The following is a 21,312-nucleotide window of genomic DNA, read 5'->3' on the forward strand; positions in this document are numbered from 1 at the left end:
TATTCATATTGCTAGCAATAAAAAATAAAAAAAAATCAAGAGCTGTTCAGAATGAATACCTTATTACTGTACCATGTACATATTAGAGATTTCTGCTTTTATTAAGTCAATATTTTTGTCCATTCTGATATGTATTTGGTCCAAAAGTTTGACTTAATTAAAGGAGAGGTCTTAAAATGTTTGTGGGAATATGTTGTGAACAGACCACACAGTAAAATGTCCAGTGTTAATTCAACTCTGAACAGATCACTTGTGGAGACACTCGCGCTTCAGCCAACTTCTTCAGAATCCTGGTGCTCTCAGTAATAGACATACAGATCAGCAAAGACACTCTGGGTAACTTCACTTAAAAGGACTAACCTGGAGACAGGCACTGGAGCACACGGATCTTCTTTTAAATATTTAATGTGCAAACACGACCAACGTTTCGACGCTACTGTGTCTTCATCAAAACCGCAGTGACTTGGATAGAGACCAGGTAAATAGCCTCACCTAGACTTCACCTGAATTTCCTATAGGTTGTGAAGGTGCCCAGAGTGTCTTTGCTGATCTGAACAGATAATATTTGGTTCCAGTCTGGAATGTGGGACTAAACGTTATCTGTTAAGAGCTGAATTAGCACTCTTATAGTTGAATTAACACTGAACATTTCACTGTGTACTTGCTTGCCTATGATGCTGAATTTACCTTTTGCAAGTTTCTTCAGTTAAAACCATCTGTGCAATGCCTAATTTGTTAGTGTAAATTGAATGGATTTGGCAGACAGGTGATGATGGTTTGTGCACCTAAACAGAAGTCGCACAAGTAAACCATGGATGATTACCCCCCAGTATCAGCCACTTCCGGGAACTGAAACAAAGCCTCTTTTATTTTTAAAGCTGAAAGGAGAGCAGCATTCATATTTTATAAGGGACAGACACTGACACTGCACAGGGATGGGTGGACGGATTGTGTCAGTAATGTGATGAGGAAGGCAGCAGCTGATATAAAATGTGCAAAATTATGCCAACGAAGGATGACTGTTCTAAACACAAACAGCAGTCGATTGTTCTTAGAACTGTCTGAACATTGTGCAAGCTCAATTAGCAGTCCATTCAGACCTCGGAAACTAGGGGTGTGGGCTCAGTTACTGATCAGTTACTTTAGCACTTCAGTGCTGGAACACCCCCAAAAAACCTAGACACTGCCGATTGTTACTATTCACATTCAAATCCAATGGTCTTCTGAATGGCTTTCTTACACTTACTGTGCAATGTCTTGAGCTGTGATTACTGTGGGTAAAGCATAGTACAGAGGTTTGGACACCACTTTGCTCTATGTGTTTTGTGTTAGTCTTACCGCTGTTTTTGGAGTATTCTCCACCATGTACTTTTAGGCCACTTTAAGTCCTTTGGCAGCTGAAACCCAAATCTGACACCCGCATAATATCAGTTGCCTTTTCTGCTTTGGAGAAAGAAGCGAATTCCCTCTGTGCGTATGAAAAGCAAACAAGAATTTAAAAAAAAGGTTTTGCAAAGTGAACAATAAATGGTTTTCCTGTCAGCAGAATGAGACGGAATTGCTGCAAAAAAATTGTTTCCAAACAGATACCTTTCTTTCCATAGAACTGTTGATGCATGGAACAACATGCCAGGACATGCAGTAGTGACAGGTACCAGTGCAGTCCTCAAATCCAGGTGTGGGGCAGTGCCTTAATATTCTCTGGTCTATCTGTAAATGAGAAGCCTATCCTTTTGCTCACCAGTTTTTTTTCAGATAAACTGAAACAAAATGGTATATGAACTATATGGTTTATATTTTGTTATTCAGTTTAATCACGGTTAATTTCTAACTGTGTCCTGGCATGCTTGATGATGGTTGATATAAACTGTCAGCATATATAACGACAGATCATTTTGCATTGATAAGAGTTGGTCGGAACGAGTATTGTTTTGCTTTCAGGTCGCATCGCTTGCTTCAGAACTCCAGTTCCATTGCTGTGCTGTGTACTATTTAAAATAATTTGTAGTTATCAATTTCAGAAGAACAGTTCTTTGCAAATCCTAGAACCGTGTCCAACAGGAGCTTTGCTAAGCATGCAAACTTGCTTGCAGATAGGAATTTGTGTACTGTTTGAAAGAAACATGGTTTCTTTCGGAGTACATTGGAGTTAAAGCTTCTCTGCAGCTTCTCTGTCCCTTTTGGTGCTACTTATTGTTACAGATGTGCTGTGCATCAGCTGGTCTAGTGTTTAATATTATTTTTTAATTGTTCAGTTTTATTGTACATTTCATGCATTCTGATGTCTCTACTCTCAAACCAGCAGGTACAGTAATTTCAAAGAGGCTTTTCTCTTTTGGTACACAATTAATGTGAGATGCCCCTAAACCATTGCTTTAATTCTACACTGTCATCAAGTCGTTATGACCCATATTACATAAGACAATCTAAATAACATATATCAGGGTGAATGTACTTTGGTCATGGACACCAAAGCATCCACTGCAATTGTCTGTTTAAAAGTCGTTCCCTCAACACTTTCTGAACAATGCTTCCCCCTTGTGTACAGATGTATTACTAACAAGGTCTGGCTGACAATGTCCCAATTGAGTTAAGTGGCAATCACATGTCAACAATAGAGTATTGTTTGTTTGTCACCTAAATATAAATTTGAATGTCAATTCTAATGTACATCGGGCCATATGGATTTGCCTTTATACTGTTCCCCAAACTTCTTTTTTTTGTCTCATTGCTACTCCAAAAGTGCGTATGTATTGAGGCTAACCCAGAAAAGTTGGTGGCTTCTGCTTTAATCATACAGTTGCGGCCAAAAGTTTACATACAACTAGGATAAAGATATTCAAACTCAGTTTTTCACAACTCCGCACATTTCATGTTACCATACATTTCTTTTGGCAAGTCAATTAGGGCATTTACTTTGTTCACATCAGTGGTAATTTTAAATTTTGATTAGAGACAGATTTATTTCATCTTTAATTCACTATATCAGAATTCCAGTGGGTCAAAGGTTTACATTCACCAAGTTGACTGTCTCTTTAAACAGTCTGGAAGATTGTAGAAATTGATGTAATGACTTTTTAGAAGCTTCTGATTGGCCAGTTGTCATAATTAGGAGTTCATTGGCACCTGTGGCTGTATTTAAGGGCCTACCTTTAGAGCCACTGCCATTTTGCCTTTGATATCATGGGAAAATCTAAGCAACTCAGTCAATATCTCAGAAAAAAAAATTGTGGACCTCCACAAGTCTAGTTCCTCCTTAGGAGCAATTTCCAAACAACTGAAGGTACCATGAGCATCTGTACAAACAATTGTATGCAAATATAAAAATCATGGGACCACACAGACACTGCATCATTCAGGAAGGAGGCACAAATGAACTCCCAGGGCCGAACAAACTTTGGTCTGAAAGGTTCTGAACCCCAAGATGATAACGAAGGAACGTGGTGAAGGAATTGGAGGAATCGGGTACCAAAGTATGTACATCCACCATTAAGAGAATCCTTCATCGCCATGGCCTGAAAGGCTGTCGCGCAAGGAAGAAGTCCCTACTCCAAGACCGGTATAAAAAGCCTGAATGAAGTTTGCAGGTGATCACCAGGATAAACACCTATTCTTTTGGAGGAGTGTTCTCTGGTCAAATGAAACAAAAATGGAACTGTTTCGCCATAATGATCAGCGCTATGTATGGAGGAAAAACAGTGAGGCTTTGAATCTGAAGAAGACCATCCCAACTGTGAAGAATGGGGGTGGCAGCATCATGTTGTGGGGTTTTTTTGCTGGAAAAGGGACTGGTGCACTTCAGAAAATAGATGGCATCATGAGGAAGGAGGATTATCCAGAAATACTGAAGTGACACCTCAAGACATCAGCTAGAAAAAGCTTGTCCGAGCAAGAAGGCCCACAAAACTGAGTTACAACAGTTCTGTCGGGAGGAATGGTAAAAAATTCCAACAGAGTGTTATGAGAAGCTTGTAAAAGGCTACCCCAAGCGCTTGATTCAAGTTAAGCAATTAGAAGGCAATGCCACCAAGTACTAATATTAGTACTAGTACTAAAATCTGATACAGTACATAAAAGCTGAAATAAATCTGTCTCTTAGTTATTATTTTGAAATGACCTCTTATGGAAATAAAGTAGATACCCTAATGTTACCAACACAGGAAATGTATGGTAACGTGGAATGTGTGGAGGTGTACTGTTTGTAATTGTTTTGTAATTATTTTTATAAATGAGGCCCCAGGTCTCCTGGAGACGTTTTTGATAAGTCTCAGGCTTATACAGTAGAGGTCGCCCTTTCCCAACAAATGAAGCATGTCCAGCCTAAAAATGCTTTTATTGAACGGGCGAACCTTGCGAAGAATAAGTTGTTTCATTTATAACGGTTACATAAACATGATGCAGTTGAGTTAACCATCAACATAAAAACATGAATTGGAAAATATTTAAATTTTTACAATCGTAAAAGTTCTAGAGTCAGTATTTCATGTTAACGGTCCTAAATCATTCGTAATTTTATTATTCAAAACGTTTCAGTTTATTTGTAAATGTGTATTTCACTATTAGTAATTTTCCGCTGGCCTCCAAGATTTAGTTTAATTTTTGTCCGCAAGCTCTCTTCCCGTCCGTTCAGCGCGTGTCAGGGGAAATGGATGCTCCCACGTTCTGATAATTCTGAATCGTGGGAGTGTAAGGGTGTTATCCACGCCTATATTTCGTTTGACAAATCACAGTTGGCTAATTATTTTTTTTATAACCTTATCACTGTTATCTTTGGCGGTGCCCTAATGTTACAAGGAAGCCCGTTCTTAATTCCGAAAAAAAAATACAGTAGCCTATGTCCAAGGTTCTGACGCTGTCGCAGGAAGGATCCCAGTATTATGATTTTTTAAAAAAAATTTTAGGAGCCTCTCAAGTAATAAAAATAATATTGCCAAAGTTTGGGGCAGTTTGGGGCCATTTTTCTCGCAAATACTGATAAGTAAGATTAAAAGACTACAGCCTTTGTCATGATGAAAATGAACTTGGACCTGATAACTTTGCCAATAGTAGCGCCTATTTCTGGGCCAATGTGAACTAAGAATGCAAATGTAAATAACGTATAGCCTATCTAATAATAAACGTTGTTCTAATATAAATTACCATACACACGCGCGCGCGCACACACAGAGCCTAAAACAGGTTACTTAAAAATGAATATGATCCGCTGTCGTTTCGATTGCAGTACGCTACACGTTCTTTGCTGTCATGCATGGCGTAATGTGTTAACTGAGTTAGCACACCGTCTTGTCTATTGCCATGTGTTATCTGAACAGTATGCCGATTTAGAAAAGCAGAGCTGCATTTAGCATAAAATTCAGTCGAAATGTTATCATAACAAATCAGAGCGATTTACGAAGCTTTTCTGACGTTATACTGACGACTGACCAACACAGAATTACCGAAAAGAAAGAAAACCGTGTTTGTTAACAGTTCAGGGTTACCTTCCGGTCTTGTATCGATTTTATGTTCATATGCATGGATTAGACCGAGTTTCAAAACAGAATCAACAATAGCACACACTGTTGGCCGTAAACACACTGCGATAAATCAAATTTAATAGTCTTGGCCGATTTGTTGGTATTCTGCACATGAGTATGAGGTGAATTTAAGACGAGACGACCTGTACAAAGCCTTACTGCGTGGATAAAAGCCTAATAGAATAACTCTGCTATAGCAGCCAGACTAATTTCAGTATTGTGCAATTAGGCTTATAAATTAGACATTAATTTATTACATAACTGATACAATATGCATTTTAATTTTACAGGTTAATGCCAATTATGGATATAGATCATGCTATATTTGGCTGGTACTGATTCATTTAAAATCAAACAAATCTGCATAATGTCGCGTATAAATTCCAATGTTTTACGTCAGTATCTAAATACATTATATAGTCTATTGTAGATAACTGCAGGCTTATATGAACCAAGTAAAATCACTTTAAAGACGTTTAATGCACATTTGCGTTTTAAAATACCGTCTTAAGTTAAAGGTATGGTTCGATGTCAGTGATTTGTGTTAAAAATCTTAAAAGAAAAATTTAAATAAAAACAAAGGACAGAGGTGATACCAAGAATTGTAAGGTAATAAGAGAAAATGACTCCTGTTTAGACGATTAATAGGCATAGCCTTGTAGCTTTAACGCTAGAGCGATGGGAGAGGCTGCGCGTTCACAATCCCTCCCCTTTCTCCTGGAGTCGGGAGCGCGCGTCGAATCCTGGGCAAAGTCGACCGGGAGGAGAAAACATCCTTCGGGCTGTTCGGCATCTCACCCGGAGAAACATGTTTCCTCCGCCACAAAGCATTAACGTAGTACGCGCCTTCAAAAATAATGTAAGCGGATTTACTATATGGGAAAAACATACTTCAAGCGATCTATAACTATTTTTCTATTGTATTTCGCAAAAGTGCCCGACGATCTCAAAGCCAATAAGGATAGGAAAACGTACTACCACACAGGTAAGACCCTCCTCAAAGAAGACAAGCACAAGTGTGCTGCGCGTTCATATAATGACACTTCTGGAAATTGTAGGCTATCCAATGCATGTGAATGTACTGCATGCAATGCCGTTTGTTTTTCTTTGGAAAAAAACTTTCTACATTGCAGTTCCCTAATTTTAACACAATTAAACTTTCTCTGGATATATTTACTCCAGAAAACAGCAATAGAAGCATGTTGGTATCATTGATTTCATGAATGATTTGCTTCTTGAAATTATAGGCTGGCAAATAGTAGGCTAGGTTACATCGTTACGCGGAAGTGAAAATGTTGGAGAAATTCATGAAAAGACCATATGAAGTCTGCATTTCAGAACCAAGGACAGAGAATTCAAACGAGTTAGCAATCAAAACAAAGTGCGTTTAGAATTAGAATATGATTAACTGCATACAAAAAATGTGAACTGCATATGATAGGCTATATGAATCAGTGTTGCCATGTTGGATGTATTTTTGCACATGCCGTGATTCCATATACGTATTAATGATGCGTACATTTTAGGTGTGCAAAAGCACATAATTACATGCAAACCACAGAAAGATACGCTGTATCATAATCTAAATCTTTCGGGTTATTCGATCCATAAGTTAAAATAGCCTATGCTAGACGGAAATGTAAAAAAAAAATGTATTAATCCACATAGGAAAAATTATCCCTTGCCCTGTCACAGTGACATAGTTTCCCAGAAATATTTATTTTGTTCTTTTCCTCTCAAAAGTATATGTTTAACATACATAATATCTGTTTCAAGATAATAAAACATGATGGTCATTAATATTCTATTCCCTCACAGGTCCTGAAATGGCAGCGACGTACCTCCTCTGGCTCGCGCTGTGGGCAGCTATTGCTGGGATTGCACGAGCGTGCCCTGAGGTGTGCGAGTGTAAGGATGAAGTTATTAATTGCGCCTACAAACAACTGCTAGAGGTGCCCGCGCGGCTTCCGTCCAATACAAAGACACTCAGTCTCACCGCCAACATAATCACCTCACTGAAGTCGAAGGACTTCGTGAATGTTATCCAAGTGACTAACCTATGGCTCAGCCACAACAAGATTGTGACCATAGAGAGGGGCACACTCACCCCTCTGGTCCAGCTCCGCAACCTGGATCTCAGCAATAACAAGATTGTCAGTTTCCCATGGGAGGACTTTCTCAACCTCACTTCCCTACAGATGCTGAAGATCAACAACAATGAAATAGTCAGCTTGCCCAAAGATGCCTTTGCCAACCTCAAAGACCTGAAGTCTCTTCGCATCAACAACAATAAATTCACCACAGTTGAGCAGGGGACATTTGACTCCTTGGCCTTGATGTCCCACTTACAAATCCACAACAACCCGTTCACCTGCGCTTGCAAGCTGGAATGGCTGAGGGATTGGATTGCAGAGTCTAAGGTCCATGTCCCAGAGACTGACTCTATTCTCTGTGAGGCTCCTGAGCAGCTGAAAGGTGCGCTGGTGGCAAAAATGCCCAGATTGGGTTGCATGGCCCCGACAGTCAGAATAACCTACCAGCCTGACATTGAGAACACTGAGCTCTATGAGGGCTTCATGCTGATCCTGAACTGTGAATCCAATGGGAACCCCAGACCAGACCTCAAGTGGGAAATACTTGCTGGAAACCAGTACATAGAGTTCAGTTTGACCACTAAAGGCACAAAAAAAAATGACCAACCCTTGAATACTCAACAGTATGGAAATCGGTTTCTCGTGTTTGCAAATGGTACTCTCATCATCCCCCACATGAGCAAAAAGGAAGATGGCAACTACAGCTGCTTGGCTGTCAACGAGGTGGGCAAGGCAGGAAGTGCCGTCGAAGTGGTGGTTGCTGGTAGCCAGAAACACGCCACCAACTCCATGCTGGACACAACAGTAGATAAATTTGGCCATCACTCGGGCCCCAAGACCTCTGATAACAATGTAATCAGCTGGCCCAAGTCTGAAGAAAAGGGAAAGAATGCACTGATTGGATCAACTTATGTCACTGATAATGAGGCAGAAAAGGACAACAAAGACCCACCATTTACCAACAAGTGTGGTGTGAATGGAGGAACCCAATATATCTCCAACCACGCCTTCAATCTGAGCTCTGACGAGCTGAAGCAGTACTCATTTGATTTCGGTGTCATTGCCTTGGAAGTATCAGAGACCGAAGCTAAGGTCCAGCTAAACCCTCTTCAACTGCCTAACACCAAGGCCACACTACATGTCCTCAGTCCTTCCCAAGAACTCGAAACTGTAAATAAAGAACCTTTTTACCTTTACCAAACAGCAGACAGTAAAGTCCCTCTAGACCTATTATACTTGTGCACAAAGACTGGCAATGGTCATTCTGTGGTACAGTGGTCAAGGATCGAAGAGGGTGTCAATGCTTATGGCTTCAAAGGCCTTCAGGCTGGCACCAATTACACACTCTGCCTCACATACGGAGGCGCGGACTGCCAGGTCCAAGTTGTTTTCACTACCCGGAAGAAGATCCCGTCCTTATTGATCATAGTGGCGGTCAGCATATTTCTGCTGGTGCTGGCTACCATCCCCTTGCTGGGTGCCATGTGCTGCCATTTATTTCACAAATATCAAGGGAAGACTTACAAACTAATCATGAAGACGCAGAATCCGGATCAGATAGAGAAGCAAGTGGCTGCCGATTTTGATCCCGGAGCGTCTTTTGTGAAATCTGAGAAGAACTATAATGGCAGTGAGTTTGGTGAGAGTGAGGGGGATGAGGGGGAGGTGGAAAACGAGGTTGAGGGTGAGGAAGAGGGTGAGGAAGGAGACACAGAGGGCAGTGTAGTTACGGATTCCATTCCTGTGTCCCATTCCAAAACAAACCAGGAGGAATTTGAAGTGGGCTCCGAATACAGCGATCGACTACCTCTCGGGGCAGAGGCGGTGAACATCTCAGAAGAAATCAATGGCAACTACAAACAGTCTGACTCTTGACTCTGTGGTCGGGAACTTCAAAACTGAAGCCAGCTCCTGGTGCCAGCCTGTAATTTTCTTCTTTTTTTTAAACCAAATTTTATAACTGGCAATTAGATCGGTCATTGTCTTGGGTATTTTTTAGAGCGAAAGGCGGTTCACCCGTTAATCACAGAGTGGCAGTTAAAAATAACCTAATGCTTTATACAAGTTCAATGGGATACACACCTGTAATAAATTGCCTTATATTTGGCGTCACAGGTCCCTAAGTGATCATTCATTCAAACAGGGTCCGAACACTCTTGAAGGGCATATTTGTGGACACGTTTTGTTCATTTAAAGGTTAACGTTCGCCATTTTCAGAACGTAAAACATTGCCTTCTGACAATTTGAAAATTGTGAAATAAATATCCGATCAGAACCGGTAAAAGCCGAGGAATATACACGTAGTACAAACAGCGCGTTGGAATGCCATTCATTCTCATTGTGTTTTTCACGCCTGCTTTTTAGCAGGCTTAGGCGACTTGCTTTTTAGCAGGCAGAGGCTTGAACTCGCGTGAATTTAATTCTATTAATCCTGATTAAAATAAAATTTATTTTTTTTACTTGTCTGACAGTAAAGCAAATGCTGGAAATTCCCGGTCATTGCCAACACACAGTGTTACACCTACTGTGGATTTACAAAAATGTTAGTTTAAGATTCGCTCTTTTCTGAAATGTTGAATATTTTTAGCTGTATATATTTGTCTGTGGCATGTCACACATAAACAGTCTTTTTATATGTGCTTTGATAGTGCATATGGCTTTTATGTGGGTATTATTGTGTGCTGTAACCTCGATAAAAATCTTTTTTAATTGTATTTTTTCCTGAAAAAAGAAAAAGAAAAGAAAAATACGTCTGACGGCTTTGAGTGTAATGTGAATCAACGCATAGCGGATTTTACGTGCCTAACTGTCCAACAATATTTTAAAGATCTCCCATCCCTTTACATTTTTGATATGTTAATGTAGCCTACGTAAAATTAATAAAATATTGAACGTTAAATTTGCAGTCCGGCTGTTTTGTTGTTTATCATTTCAAATGCAAAAGTGTAATGCGCATACTTTTTATTTATGAAATATGTAAAATTCAAGTAAAATGAATGACGGCTATGGTCGAAAAGGTCTCATTGTAGGACTATATGTACGCCTATTCGAATTGTGACAAAAGAAACGAAAATTATTTATTAGTGGCTTTGGTGGCTTTTTATGTGCAGACGAGCTTTTGTCAAATAGATCTGTTGTAGGTAGCTAATGGTAAACGTGTAAATACATGAAACGTGGACTTTTTCGATCTTACATAAATAATTTTTAGAACTTCTGCGCGTGCATATTCACCGATACAACCAGGACAGAATATTCATGTGTCCGACGAGTGCACGTGACCCGAATAGCATATTTTATTCGCATCTCACAGAAAGAAAAAAAAACTTATTTTTTAAAGGAAAACGAAATCCTTCCGATATTAAATTCGGTTTTAGTTAATGCTTGAAATAGTCGCAATAAATTAACTGCATTATTTTCTTAAATCATCTGGACGACTAGCCTATTTAACCCACAGTAGCTTGAGTATTATCTTAATCCACATCAGGGTTTTGATTTGGAATCAAGTCGTTTAGTTTATTATGGCTGAACTAATGTAAACTATTAGGCTCGCTATCAACGGCGACGGTTGGTGGCCTATTTAAAACCTCTATTTAGCTTTTTTGTTTGGTTTTACCAGACTTGCCATTACTACACTCGCAACTATAGCCTACTTAGAAATATTTTAATAAAAATAAAAAAAACCGCAATTATTAGCACGAGGGCGACCTTCATACACAGAGCACTTTGTAAATCATTGTCAATTGTAGGCTTCTTAATTTTTGTAAATTATTCCACGTTGTTGCAAAGCGGCTGTGTTTGACAGATTTTTTCACAGCAGGAACGATCCTTAGAAAAACCTGAATAAATGAGCGGTTGTCTGGTAGTCGGAGGGTTGCCGGTTCGATCCCCCGCCCTGAGCGTGTCAAAGTGTCCCTGATCACCTACAGTAACCCCTAATTGCTCCCAACGAGCTGATTGGTACCTTGCATGGCAGAATTTCACCGTTGGTGTGTGAGTGTGTGTGAATGGGTGAATAAGAGACATCAATTGTAAAGCGCTTTGGATAAAAGCGCTATATAAATGCAGTCCATTTACCATTTAGTGGTGTAGCTCCGTGTGGTAAATAACTTATGCATATGATATGTGTACTGGAAGGCGCGTATTTCTCTTGGCGTCTGAATACTTAGAAGCGCTGTACCCATTCACACGCGTAAACTAATGTTTTCACTGTGAAATTGCCGTTTTGTTATACACTTTTCCACCTGTTGAATGAGACATATTTTGGGACAAATCTTGGCACAGCAGCGAGACCATTTCAGCTTTCGTTTAAACCTTTTTAATTCTAATCACATCTAGCATTCATTCTTAAATGTTCAAAACACTTTGGAGGTCTCAGGCATCAAGGAAATGAAAGAGCAACAAAGAGTGAAGTGTTGGATAACATTACCTTTGACCCTGAGACAATACTGATAATTAAAGGAAAACAACAATAAAATTACTGGTGAAAGCGTGTTACCACGACAATCGTAAAATATTATATATTCATATATTGCTTTTTTTTTTTTATAAGTGAGTATTAGCAATGCTTACTACATCCAATATTACATTAAGTGTGAAAACAGAAGGATGCTTAAAATAAACGAAATCCATTAAACAGCATTATATAGATCCATAAACAGCCTTTCAGGTTGGAATGGAGTGCATCCTTCGCTATCGTCTAGTTCTGAATAAGTGCGCAAAAACAAAACAAAACAAACAAAAAAAACAGCGGGAGTGGATTGACATGGAAAACCATTTCAGATCTAGACCATTCATGACAGGAAGCTGCCGGCTGCTGCCTCTAGAGCCCCACACAGATAGTCTTAAGCGGAAGTTAACTTATACAAAGCGGTTTTAATACCTTAATCGAGTCAAAAAAAAGTTCACCTTTAAGACATTTAACAAGTAGTGCTAGATGTTTTCATGTAATTAATTTTTACATAACAATGTGTATATCTATATTTACTACATCTGTCATAAAGCTCTACTGTTCTTTACAAATGTTTTACAGAGGTAATAATTCCAAGCTCACAAAGTTATGTAGGCCTTAAAAGGGCTTCCAAAGGTTTGTATGATATAAAGAGCAACAACCCCTCATAATATCCTGGTAAAGCCACAAAGCTAGGAAGTGATTCATTAAAGGTAGTGTCACTTGTCTACTTCCATTAAGCCAATTTCACACCAGGTGCGTTTTCGAGGGTGGGCGGGTTGTGTCAGACGGGCGCGGCGTTTCACTGTCTTTCCCGCCATCCTTCCTGCTGGGCTCCGCGGCGGCGTTGGCAGCAGCAGAGGCGTGGCTGAGCGTCCCGTTCACAAGGCCTTCAGAGCCTGGCTTATGGAAGGGCTTCCTGGAGCCCACCAAGGTGGGGTTATTCACGAGGGTGAGGAGGAGGAGCCAGCGCGCCCGCGCACGCCTGGCGCTGGATGACCTGGCCTGCCACTTCTCCTGACCCACGAGCTGGATGCCTGAAGGAATGGAGCAGGCGGTCAGGAAGGCGAGGAGAGGCCGGCTCTCTACCGAGCAGGAACGAGAGACCCATCACACTGTCAGGGAGATTCATAACATCCTCCTGTTTTTTTTTTTGGTTTTTAACTGGAACAGCTTAAAATGTTTATTGCATGAGCAATTACAATTTTTTTTGTTTTCAGTTCAATATTCTGCTCCAATTTACACGGTATGATCATTATTTTCTCTCCTTATTTATATGATAATTCACAGACTTTCAGTTTGGTTTTGTTTTCAGTATTTAAGCCTTTGCTCAGGAAAAAAGGGAGTAAAATTCCTCTTGGTGTGAAATCAGGTCTACCATTTTAGGTGTTGCAGTACAAGCTCCATAATGCAGATAAGATATCTTTTGAAACCCACAACTGGCTATTTAGGTGCTTTTATTGGTTGTTGTACAATTTTGTTTTTTGCTTTATGACACCATATTCAGCCATGAGGCTTGGTACCTAGCCCAGTAAAAGCCCAGCAGAGTAGCTGTGTGCACATCCAACCAGTATTTGGCCAGGTGCAGGATAAAAGTACATGTGAAGTTTAATCTTCAAACCAACCTAGAGAAAAGCCACCTGAAAGTGTGTAGTGTATGTAGTGTATTAGTGAATATGAACCGCATTACTATGGTAAAGCACTGATGGAGTGTTTTGAGTTTGCCATTAAGCTGCTTCCAGTTCTGAGGTACAGAGACATAAATGACTCAATTAACCTGGTCTATCTGCTTAAGACAGGAGTCCATAATTAATGTCATAATGTCAATTTAGCATATTCAAGATAAACGATTTAAATCCTGAAATTCTGAACATGAATATTGCATACACTCTATGTATACAGAACAAGGACAAATTAAAGGAAAAACCTGAATAAATTAGCGTAGAAACGTCCATACAGGTGTACTGCATGATACAATTAAACAATTAACATCCTATCATGCTCTGTAGCATGTATAAAAAAGCTGAGCCGGCCCAGTTGACCTTGATTTTAGATACAGATGGCAAGAGCACAAGATCTAAGTGACTTGGGGAGAGGGTGCATTATTAATGGCATTATTGACGGCAGGAGCTTCAGTCACAAATACTGCTCAACTGGCTACTGTTTCAATAGGAACAGTGACTAAAGTGACATCTGCATTTAGATTTATTGGAAAGACATCAGTAAATAGGGTTGGAAATTGTGGCCAAAAGCACACATTCATGTGATGCTTGTGCATTAGTGAGATATGTAAGGAAAAACAGAAGAGCACCTCTTCCTCAGGTGACTGAGAATGTCAATGCAGGATGTGAATAGACTGTGTCAGCGAGAACAGTCCATTGACAACTACATAGAGAGGGATATTATAGTAGGGTTGCAGTGCATAAACCCCTGATTACAGAGAAAAATGCACATTTGAGAGTTCAGTGGTAAAAAAAACCATGGGCACTGGTCTACAGAGATGTGGAAAAAGTGATACGGTCAGATGAGTCATCCTTCACCATATTCTTGACAAGTGAACAAGCGCATGTGTGGCATACACCAAGAGAACGGTACAGGCTTGAATGCTTGACCCCTACAGTGAGTGGGTCCAGTGGCTCTGTTATGCTTTGGGGGGCATTTTTCTGGCATGGTTTGGGTCCACTTGTCCCCTTAGAGGGAAGGGTCTCTGCAAATCAATACAAAGTTATTCTGAGTGATCACCTTTATGCCATTATGAAACATTTATATCTTGTTGAGAGTGGTCTCTTCCTGGATGACAATGCCCCCATCCACAGGGCACAAGGGGTCACTGAATGGTTTGATGAATATGAAAATGATGTGAATCATGTGCTATGGCCTTTGCAGTCATCATATCTCAACCCAATTGAACACCTATGGGATATTTTGGACCAATGTGTTAGACAGCACTCTCCACCAACATCATCAAAACACCAAATGAGGGAATATCTTTCAGATGAATGGTGTTCCATCCCTCCAGTAGAGTTCCAGAGACTTGTAGAATTTATGCCAAGGTGCATTGAAGCTGTTCTCGCGGCTCAAAATGACCCAACATCTTACTAAGATACTTTATGTTGGTGTTTCCTTTAATTTGTCACCCATCTGTATATGTGTGTGTCTGTGTGCCTATGTGTAAAAGCATTAAGCATTTGGATACTGAACTCAATGGATGGACTTTCTTTCATTGATCCCTAATGAGGAAACTAATTTCCCATGTGGCAAACTGTGCTGAACATTTCCCACATTCTCCATACGCAGGGCAGGAAACTGAACATATACATGCATAATAATACAAAAGAAATTATAGAAAAGCAATTTCATAAATACATAATAAATACCCTGCCTACTCTACAAATAGGAAAAACTAGGACGGTGGTTCTGAGCTCACTGTCACGGCACCATCGCGGGGACCACATGCTGTGTCCCTGCTGCGTTCCGAGAAAGCGCTTCATTTACGGCACTCCCACTAGCCCCGCCCCTCGCCATGCCAACCCTGCCTGTCACCTCCAATCAGCCTCAGCTGTGCTGCCGGCGCCCGGCTGACTGCACTCTGGTGTCACCACGGCTCTGTTTTTACCCACTTAGTGCAGGTCATATAGTACCAGCTCCAATACGGCAAGAAGATAACATCTGAAACCACTCACTCCCACTCACTCCTCTGTCTCAATGAGACTCAAGCACTGCAGCCACCTTATACCTCTACAAATCTACACATCAGAAATTAAAGGCTTTTTTTGCCCCATTACAGTCAAAGCCTTAATATTTTTATATAATTTGATAATATCTCTCAGACATTCCCCACTGTAGCTCTCAACCTGTGGGGATGGATGGTTTTATTAAGATTTAAATGCTTACATGACCATAACAGGTAATAACACACAAATATTACACTGGAAGGTGGTAAGATCACAAAGCGTTACTGACCCTCCTCTGCATCACACATCTTCTTTACCGCACTGCAATCCCTTCTGACTGACTGCAGCAACAGCCCACAGAATGCCTTCATCACGGGGTGGGACTGGTTCACCTCTATCCTCAGATACTGCACATAGCAAGAATACCCTGCACACAGAGAGAGACAGAGATTTCATTACATAAAAAGCAGCTTTCACGTATTTTCTTATTGGCCTGTCTTATTATTGCTTCATCCTTGTGGTTGTGTTATCTCTCAGGTTTAATGGAATTACAAGGATTTCTGTTTAGGTTTAGGGGTTTTGCACCCAGCAATATTTTAACAAAAGTCACATTTATAGCATCAGCATTACTGTATTATGCAGGAATATAATTTTTTCAGAGATTAATTCCTGGTACACTTTTCTCCACAGAAAGAAACCTCATAAATAAACAAGTGATTCAATGAAGCAAAAGTGAGAACAAGTTTGATGACTATTACTGTATATCTCAGCCTTTCTGAAAGAGACACACCAGTGCATAAAGTAAATGTAGGTGGGCCAATTCATATCACTGAATGCAGTAATCTCACAGTAAAACCAAACCATTTCATATGAAATGTACAAAAAAAACAATGCGGTCAGGTGCTTTGCGGTCCGATATGAACTCCTGACTATGCCAGTGCTGATAGTAGGCAGCGCTCTGCAGGGCTTTGAATAATTGCTTATGGTATCACTTAGGTGGGGGTGGGGATTTTAATTGGCAAGGACAGGGTAGTTTGCTCCTCATGAAATGTAAGGACCTTCCAAATTTGGAGTAAAACTGGGTGTAAAAACTGATTAAACGCCCCCCCCCCCCCCCCCAAAAAAAAAAAAAGCCGGACAAAGTGTTGCCTGAAAATGTTTCCATGAAGATCTAACATTACAACTGTATGTTAAAATGAGCTCAGCAGAGAAGACAAAAGACAATGGGCCTCATTCGTGAAACATGTACGATTGTATGATGATCGTATGTGCATGATCATCAAGAACATTTTGCCATTCATAATTTTTTTCTTATCTGTATTTGTTCATGGCTGTTTCCTTATGCAAATCACCCGAAAAGGATTGCGCATAAAATTTACAAACAGTCAAAGACAAAGGTCTACACATGTGTCATGAATCTCATATTGTTTTTTTTGTAGGAACATTTTAAAGAACGAAAGTAAGAATAATTTAGGAAAAGTTTTGTGAATGAGGCCCATTGTGTCTGTCAGGAATCAAAATGATATGCAAAGTGGGAAAAAGCCGGGTTACTCCAGATGAAAGCTTCACATTATGGGAATGTGTTTGAGTGGGTATCATAACTGGACATGAACTCACCAGGGTCGAAAGGCTCCGCCCCGCGGTTGAGCAGGCTGATATCCATGCGGCCCAGGTGGATGATGTTGTAGAGGGCGGTGACCACCAACCGCCACGCCCCCAAAAACGCCCCCACAAGGACGTTTACCAGGAAGAGGAGGTAAGTCAGCAGGAACAGAGCGCTCCTGCTCAGAGGTAAACAGCGCTCAGTGCCGTACACTACACCATTACTGGTTCCCAAACCTTCTGAGTTCAACACCCTGTGGCCTGACATGTTGAAATGTGAAATTCAAAATTGCGGCCAGTTCTGAGCAATGATTTATCACTCTCAAGCATTATGATTGTCCTAACAGTACGTACAACATGGCATACGAAACAATATGTAGGGCAGTATGACATCATAATGAACAGTACCTGTTGTCCAAGTCCCTTGTCCCTGCATCCGTTTTGATGAAGGCCAGCTTGGCAGCCACGTGAGGAATAACCAAGACAGAGAGCAACGTCAACCAATAGGGCCTGTGGCAAAGCAACACAGATGGTATCAGGTGACACACAGCACATTCCAAAAGTCATATGCCACATACAACTCGTAACACACTACAATAACTGGTCATAATCCACGGCTCAAAATACAGCCGTGAAACAGTAGTAGCAGAAACACAGGGCGGAGGTACGTGTCTCAAAACTTTGAAGGTTTCGACCAGAGCGTAGCAATACAGCAAAGCATAAAGAACGTGTCACCACAATTACAGAGCACAAAGCACATGCACCCCAGAAAAGTACAACAACCATTTATTTGAGAGGACGAAATTCAATATCAAAAGTCCCGCCACTTACTATTTGTATAGATTATATTTGCTTCTGTCCCCAGTAAAAGATTTTAGACAACTACTAAGAACTGTTAACATAAAATGTGATCAGAGACTTCACACAATACATGCCACACAAACTACACAACACTAATTCAGCTACGGTATGCTGCAACACAAAAGTATCCCTCCACCTCATTGTTTTGGGATGGGTGGATAAATGATTATGATATTGTTGCAGCATAGGGATGATGTCATCAAAAGGTGACTGACCATGTGCTCTTGAGCATGTTGAAGAGTATGAGGTTCTGCCCGTGCAGGATTGGAATGATGAGGAGAAAAACAGCGAACAGGAGACAGATGAAGAATACAATCGTCTGGATGACCATCCCTATGGAGACAGTTTCAAGTGTGTATGGGTTACAGCTTGCCCACAAGTTCAGTGATAATGACAATAACAACAAAGTAACTTTAATTACTGGTAATTAGTAAAGGAAGACATACCTCAACTATTCTTCTGAAAACTAACTTTGAACAATAAAAATGGTAAATGTCAGCCGATTCAGCCTCACAATATTACCTGTACACAAATGATCAACAACAACAACAATAATAATAGCAATAATAGTAATAATAATAGTAATAATAATAATAATAATAACAATAATAATAAAATAATAATAATAATGCAAAATTAATGATGATCAGAATTTATTTTTCCACATTCTGAGAGATTTAGTGCAGTTTCAGAAAAAATCATGATTCACTTGGATGATATTCCCTGAAGCGATATAATAAGAATTTAACTGAACAATGTAAACATCCAAAGGATCCACTTATACATGCAGACTTTAATATGATGGGTGATGGGCAGACTTATGTACAAGCATTCCGGCTGTTGCTGTCATATTTTAACTGCATTGTCTACAACGAGTCATTAAAAAGAGCAAGGTGTGGCCTCTTGTTCATCATGTGTCCTCTAAAATTAATATTTAGTCCCTACCTAAGCCGTCTCTTTCCAAGGTACAGCCTGATTTTCTAATTGCCGTGTGACAATACTTAATAGTGCTATACTAAAATAAAGACTGAATTATTGATTGATGAATTGGTTGATTGATTGATTGACTGACTGACTGTTTGAGCAGCAGAGACATTTCAGATTGTGATCTGAGTGTTTGTACATTAAGGATTCACTGAGACACTGTGCAGCAAATATAATGACATGGCCTTGGACTGCCCTCTGACATGCTTGCATCATTTCCTTAACCCTTAAAGACCCAGTGTCATCACTCTTTGCTTAAATTAAAGTTCTCATTAAGCCACAAGAGAACTATGTATACTTACTTTTTCCAAATTTATAAACAGTAAAACAATACCAACTGTAAATCTGACATGGCAGTCTATTCCCTTCAAGTTCACTTCTGATTGGCAGCCCACCAAATCAAAATGGTGTCCAGTAGACCAATACCAAATCCTCCGGTACTGGCCAGCATATGAACTTTCAGGATTAAGGCTCATGTAAGATCTCAACTGAATAAAATAGACTCAGTGTTGTACTGTTTAATTGTTCTTTATACATAATACAACTATAAAAAATGTTTTTTAAATCATGGCTTTGAGTGCATAGGAACTATAAAGCTATGGGAGACACTGTGCTAGAATTTTCAGACATCTGCAGGGTCCTGCCCTGCACAATAGAATTTATTTATCCCACGGGAAACCTATCGGGAAGCTTACCTATGCAGACGAGGGCAGCCTGGTAGCTGGTGAAGCCCATCCAACACACAAGGGCGGAGCGCGAGGGTCGCGAGGCCTTCAGGCGGCTGTGGACATCGTTCACACCTCCCCTGTACAGCGCTTTGAGATTTGACCTAAGGGCCAAAACACGGACATCACAGTCACTACACACTGCTAAAGAGCAAATCACAATCATTTAACCACTTTAGTGCTAACATACACAACTAATGAGCAAACATAGACCACTAACATTCAGACCTGAAATGATAACATACTCACATTAAGGTCAAACACTAAAGCACTAACATACACCACTAACATGCTTACATTAACTAATAAGGAGATAACACAAATTGCTACCATGCATCAAAGAATACCACCAAAGCCAATATGCACCTCCAAAATGATAGCATACACATCACAAATTTTAAAATACATCACCTAAGCATTAACCTACACCCCTAAACTTCTAACACATGCGTTTAAAAATGAGGCAAACATCTCTAAAATGTGAACATGCACCAATACAATGTAAAAACACTACTTAAACATTAATGTGCATTGACAATGCAGTAGCCTACAATGCTAAAATGCAAACGTAAATTGCTACAGCAGAATAACCACACACATACTCTCACTAGCACACACAGACTTGTAAAAAAGAAGCAAACTGCTGCCTCATTAAGCACTAATTTGCCATTGCAGCGTTTAATAGCCACCTAATTTCCATTCTTATAGGCAGTAACTGCTTCTGCCCCAGTAAAGGTTATCTGCACAATTAGACTATAATAAAAATTAAATTTTTCTAATCTAATATTAGCTATGATCGAGCATTGCCCTAGTCCATTTAAGAGCGGATGGAAATCCCATTAAATACTCAGTGTGTGTGTCTGTGGCTGTGAGTGCATATATGCACCCTTAGTGTGAGTGCATTTGAGTTTGAGTGATTGTGTGTGTGTGTGAAAGAGAGAGAGTGTGTAAGATATGAATGAATGAATGAATGAATGAATGAATGAATGAATGAATGAATTAATACAGTTTATTTCGGTCACACATTATAAGGAACATTTAACAAGTTGTGTGGATATGCAACAGACAATACATCATCATACATGTTTACACTAATCCATTTCACACAATAAAATTCACACAATCAATGACTGAAAAAGGATATAAAACTGTGACAGAATTTTCTTCAGTTAAATGAAGACAATGGAGAAGTCTAAATTATTAGTCCAAAATTAAAGAAAAAATAACAGAAGAGCACAGGTCATCTACGGTCAGATAAATCAGAAGCAAAGAATCTCTGGGCTATTATGGATGCTGGCTTCACCATTCAAGCTCACATTAAAATTGTAACAAATGTGGCCTTCTTCCATCTTAGGAACATTTCTGAAATTAAACCCTTTTTGTCACAGGTTGACATTGAAACATGTAAGT

General features: G+C 39.9%; 2 protein-coding genes across 3 annotated transcripts in view; one reads left to right on the forward strand and one right to left on the reverse strand.

Annotated features, from left to right (window-relative positions):
• The first annotated feature begins 6,223 nt into the window (after positions 1 to 6,223).
• Positions 6,224 to 10,514, forward strand: LOC118226994 (immunoglobulin superfamily containing leucine-rich repeat protein 2-like). The gene is made up of 2 exons (XM_035417039.1): positions 6,224 to 6,501; positions 7,335 to 10,514. The coding sequence occupies exons 1-2, from the start codon at positions 6,393 to 6,395 to the stop codon at positions 9,482 to 9,484; spliced, it is 2,259 nt and encodes a 752-aa protein (XP_035272930.1). The 5' UTR covers positions 6,224 to 6,392; the 3' UTR covers positions 9,485 to 10,514.
• A 1,500-nt stretch (positions 10,515 to 12,014) lies between these two features.
• The window catches only part of LOC118227036 (receptor for retinol uptake stra6-like), a 29,106-nt gene continuing 19,808 nt past the window's right edge, over positions 12,015 to 21,312 (reverse strand). For both annotated transcript variants that reach the window (XM_035417119.1, XM_035417118.1), the window contains 6 exons: positions 19,873 to 20,006; positions 18,409 to 18,526; positions 17,741 to 17,842; positions 17,348 to 17,511; positions 16,020 to 16,157; positions 12,015 to 13,093 (listed from right to left, as the gene is read on the reverse strand). In XM_035417119.1, coding sequence (XP_035273010.1) covers positions 12,804 to 13,093; positions 16,020 to 16,157; positions 17,348 to 17,511; positions 17,741 to 17,842; positions 18,409 to 18,526; positions 19,873 to 20,006 — 946 coding nt within the window. In that variant the 3' untranslated portion in view covers positions 12,015 to 12,803. The remainder of the gene's footprint in view (positions 13,094 to 16,019; positions 16,158 to 17,347; positions 17,512 to 17,740; positions 17,843 to 18,408; positions 18,527 to 19,872; positions 20,007 to 21,312) is intronic.

Source organism: Anguilla anguilla, chromosome 5, assembly GCF_013347855.1.
Source record: "Anguilla anguilla isolate fAngAng1 chromosome 5, fAngAng1.pri, whole genome shotgun sequence".
Lineage (NCBI taxonomy): Eukaryota > Metazoa > Chordata > Actinopteri > Anguilliformes > Anguillidae > Anguilla > Anguilla anguilla.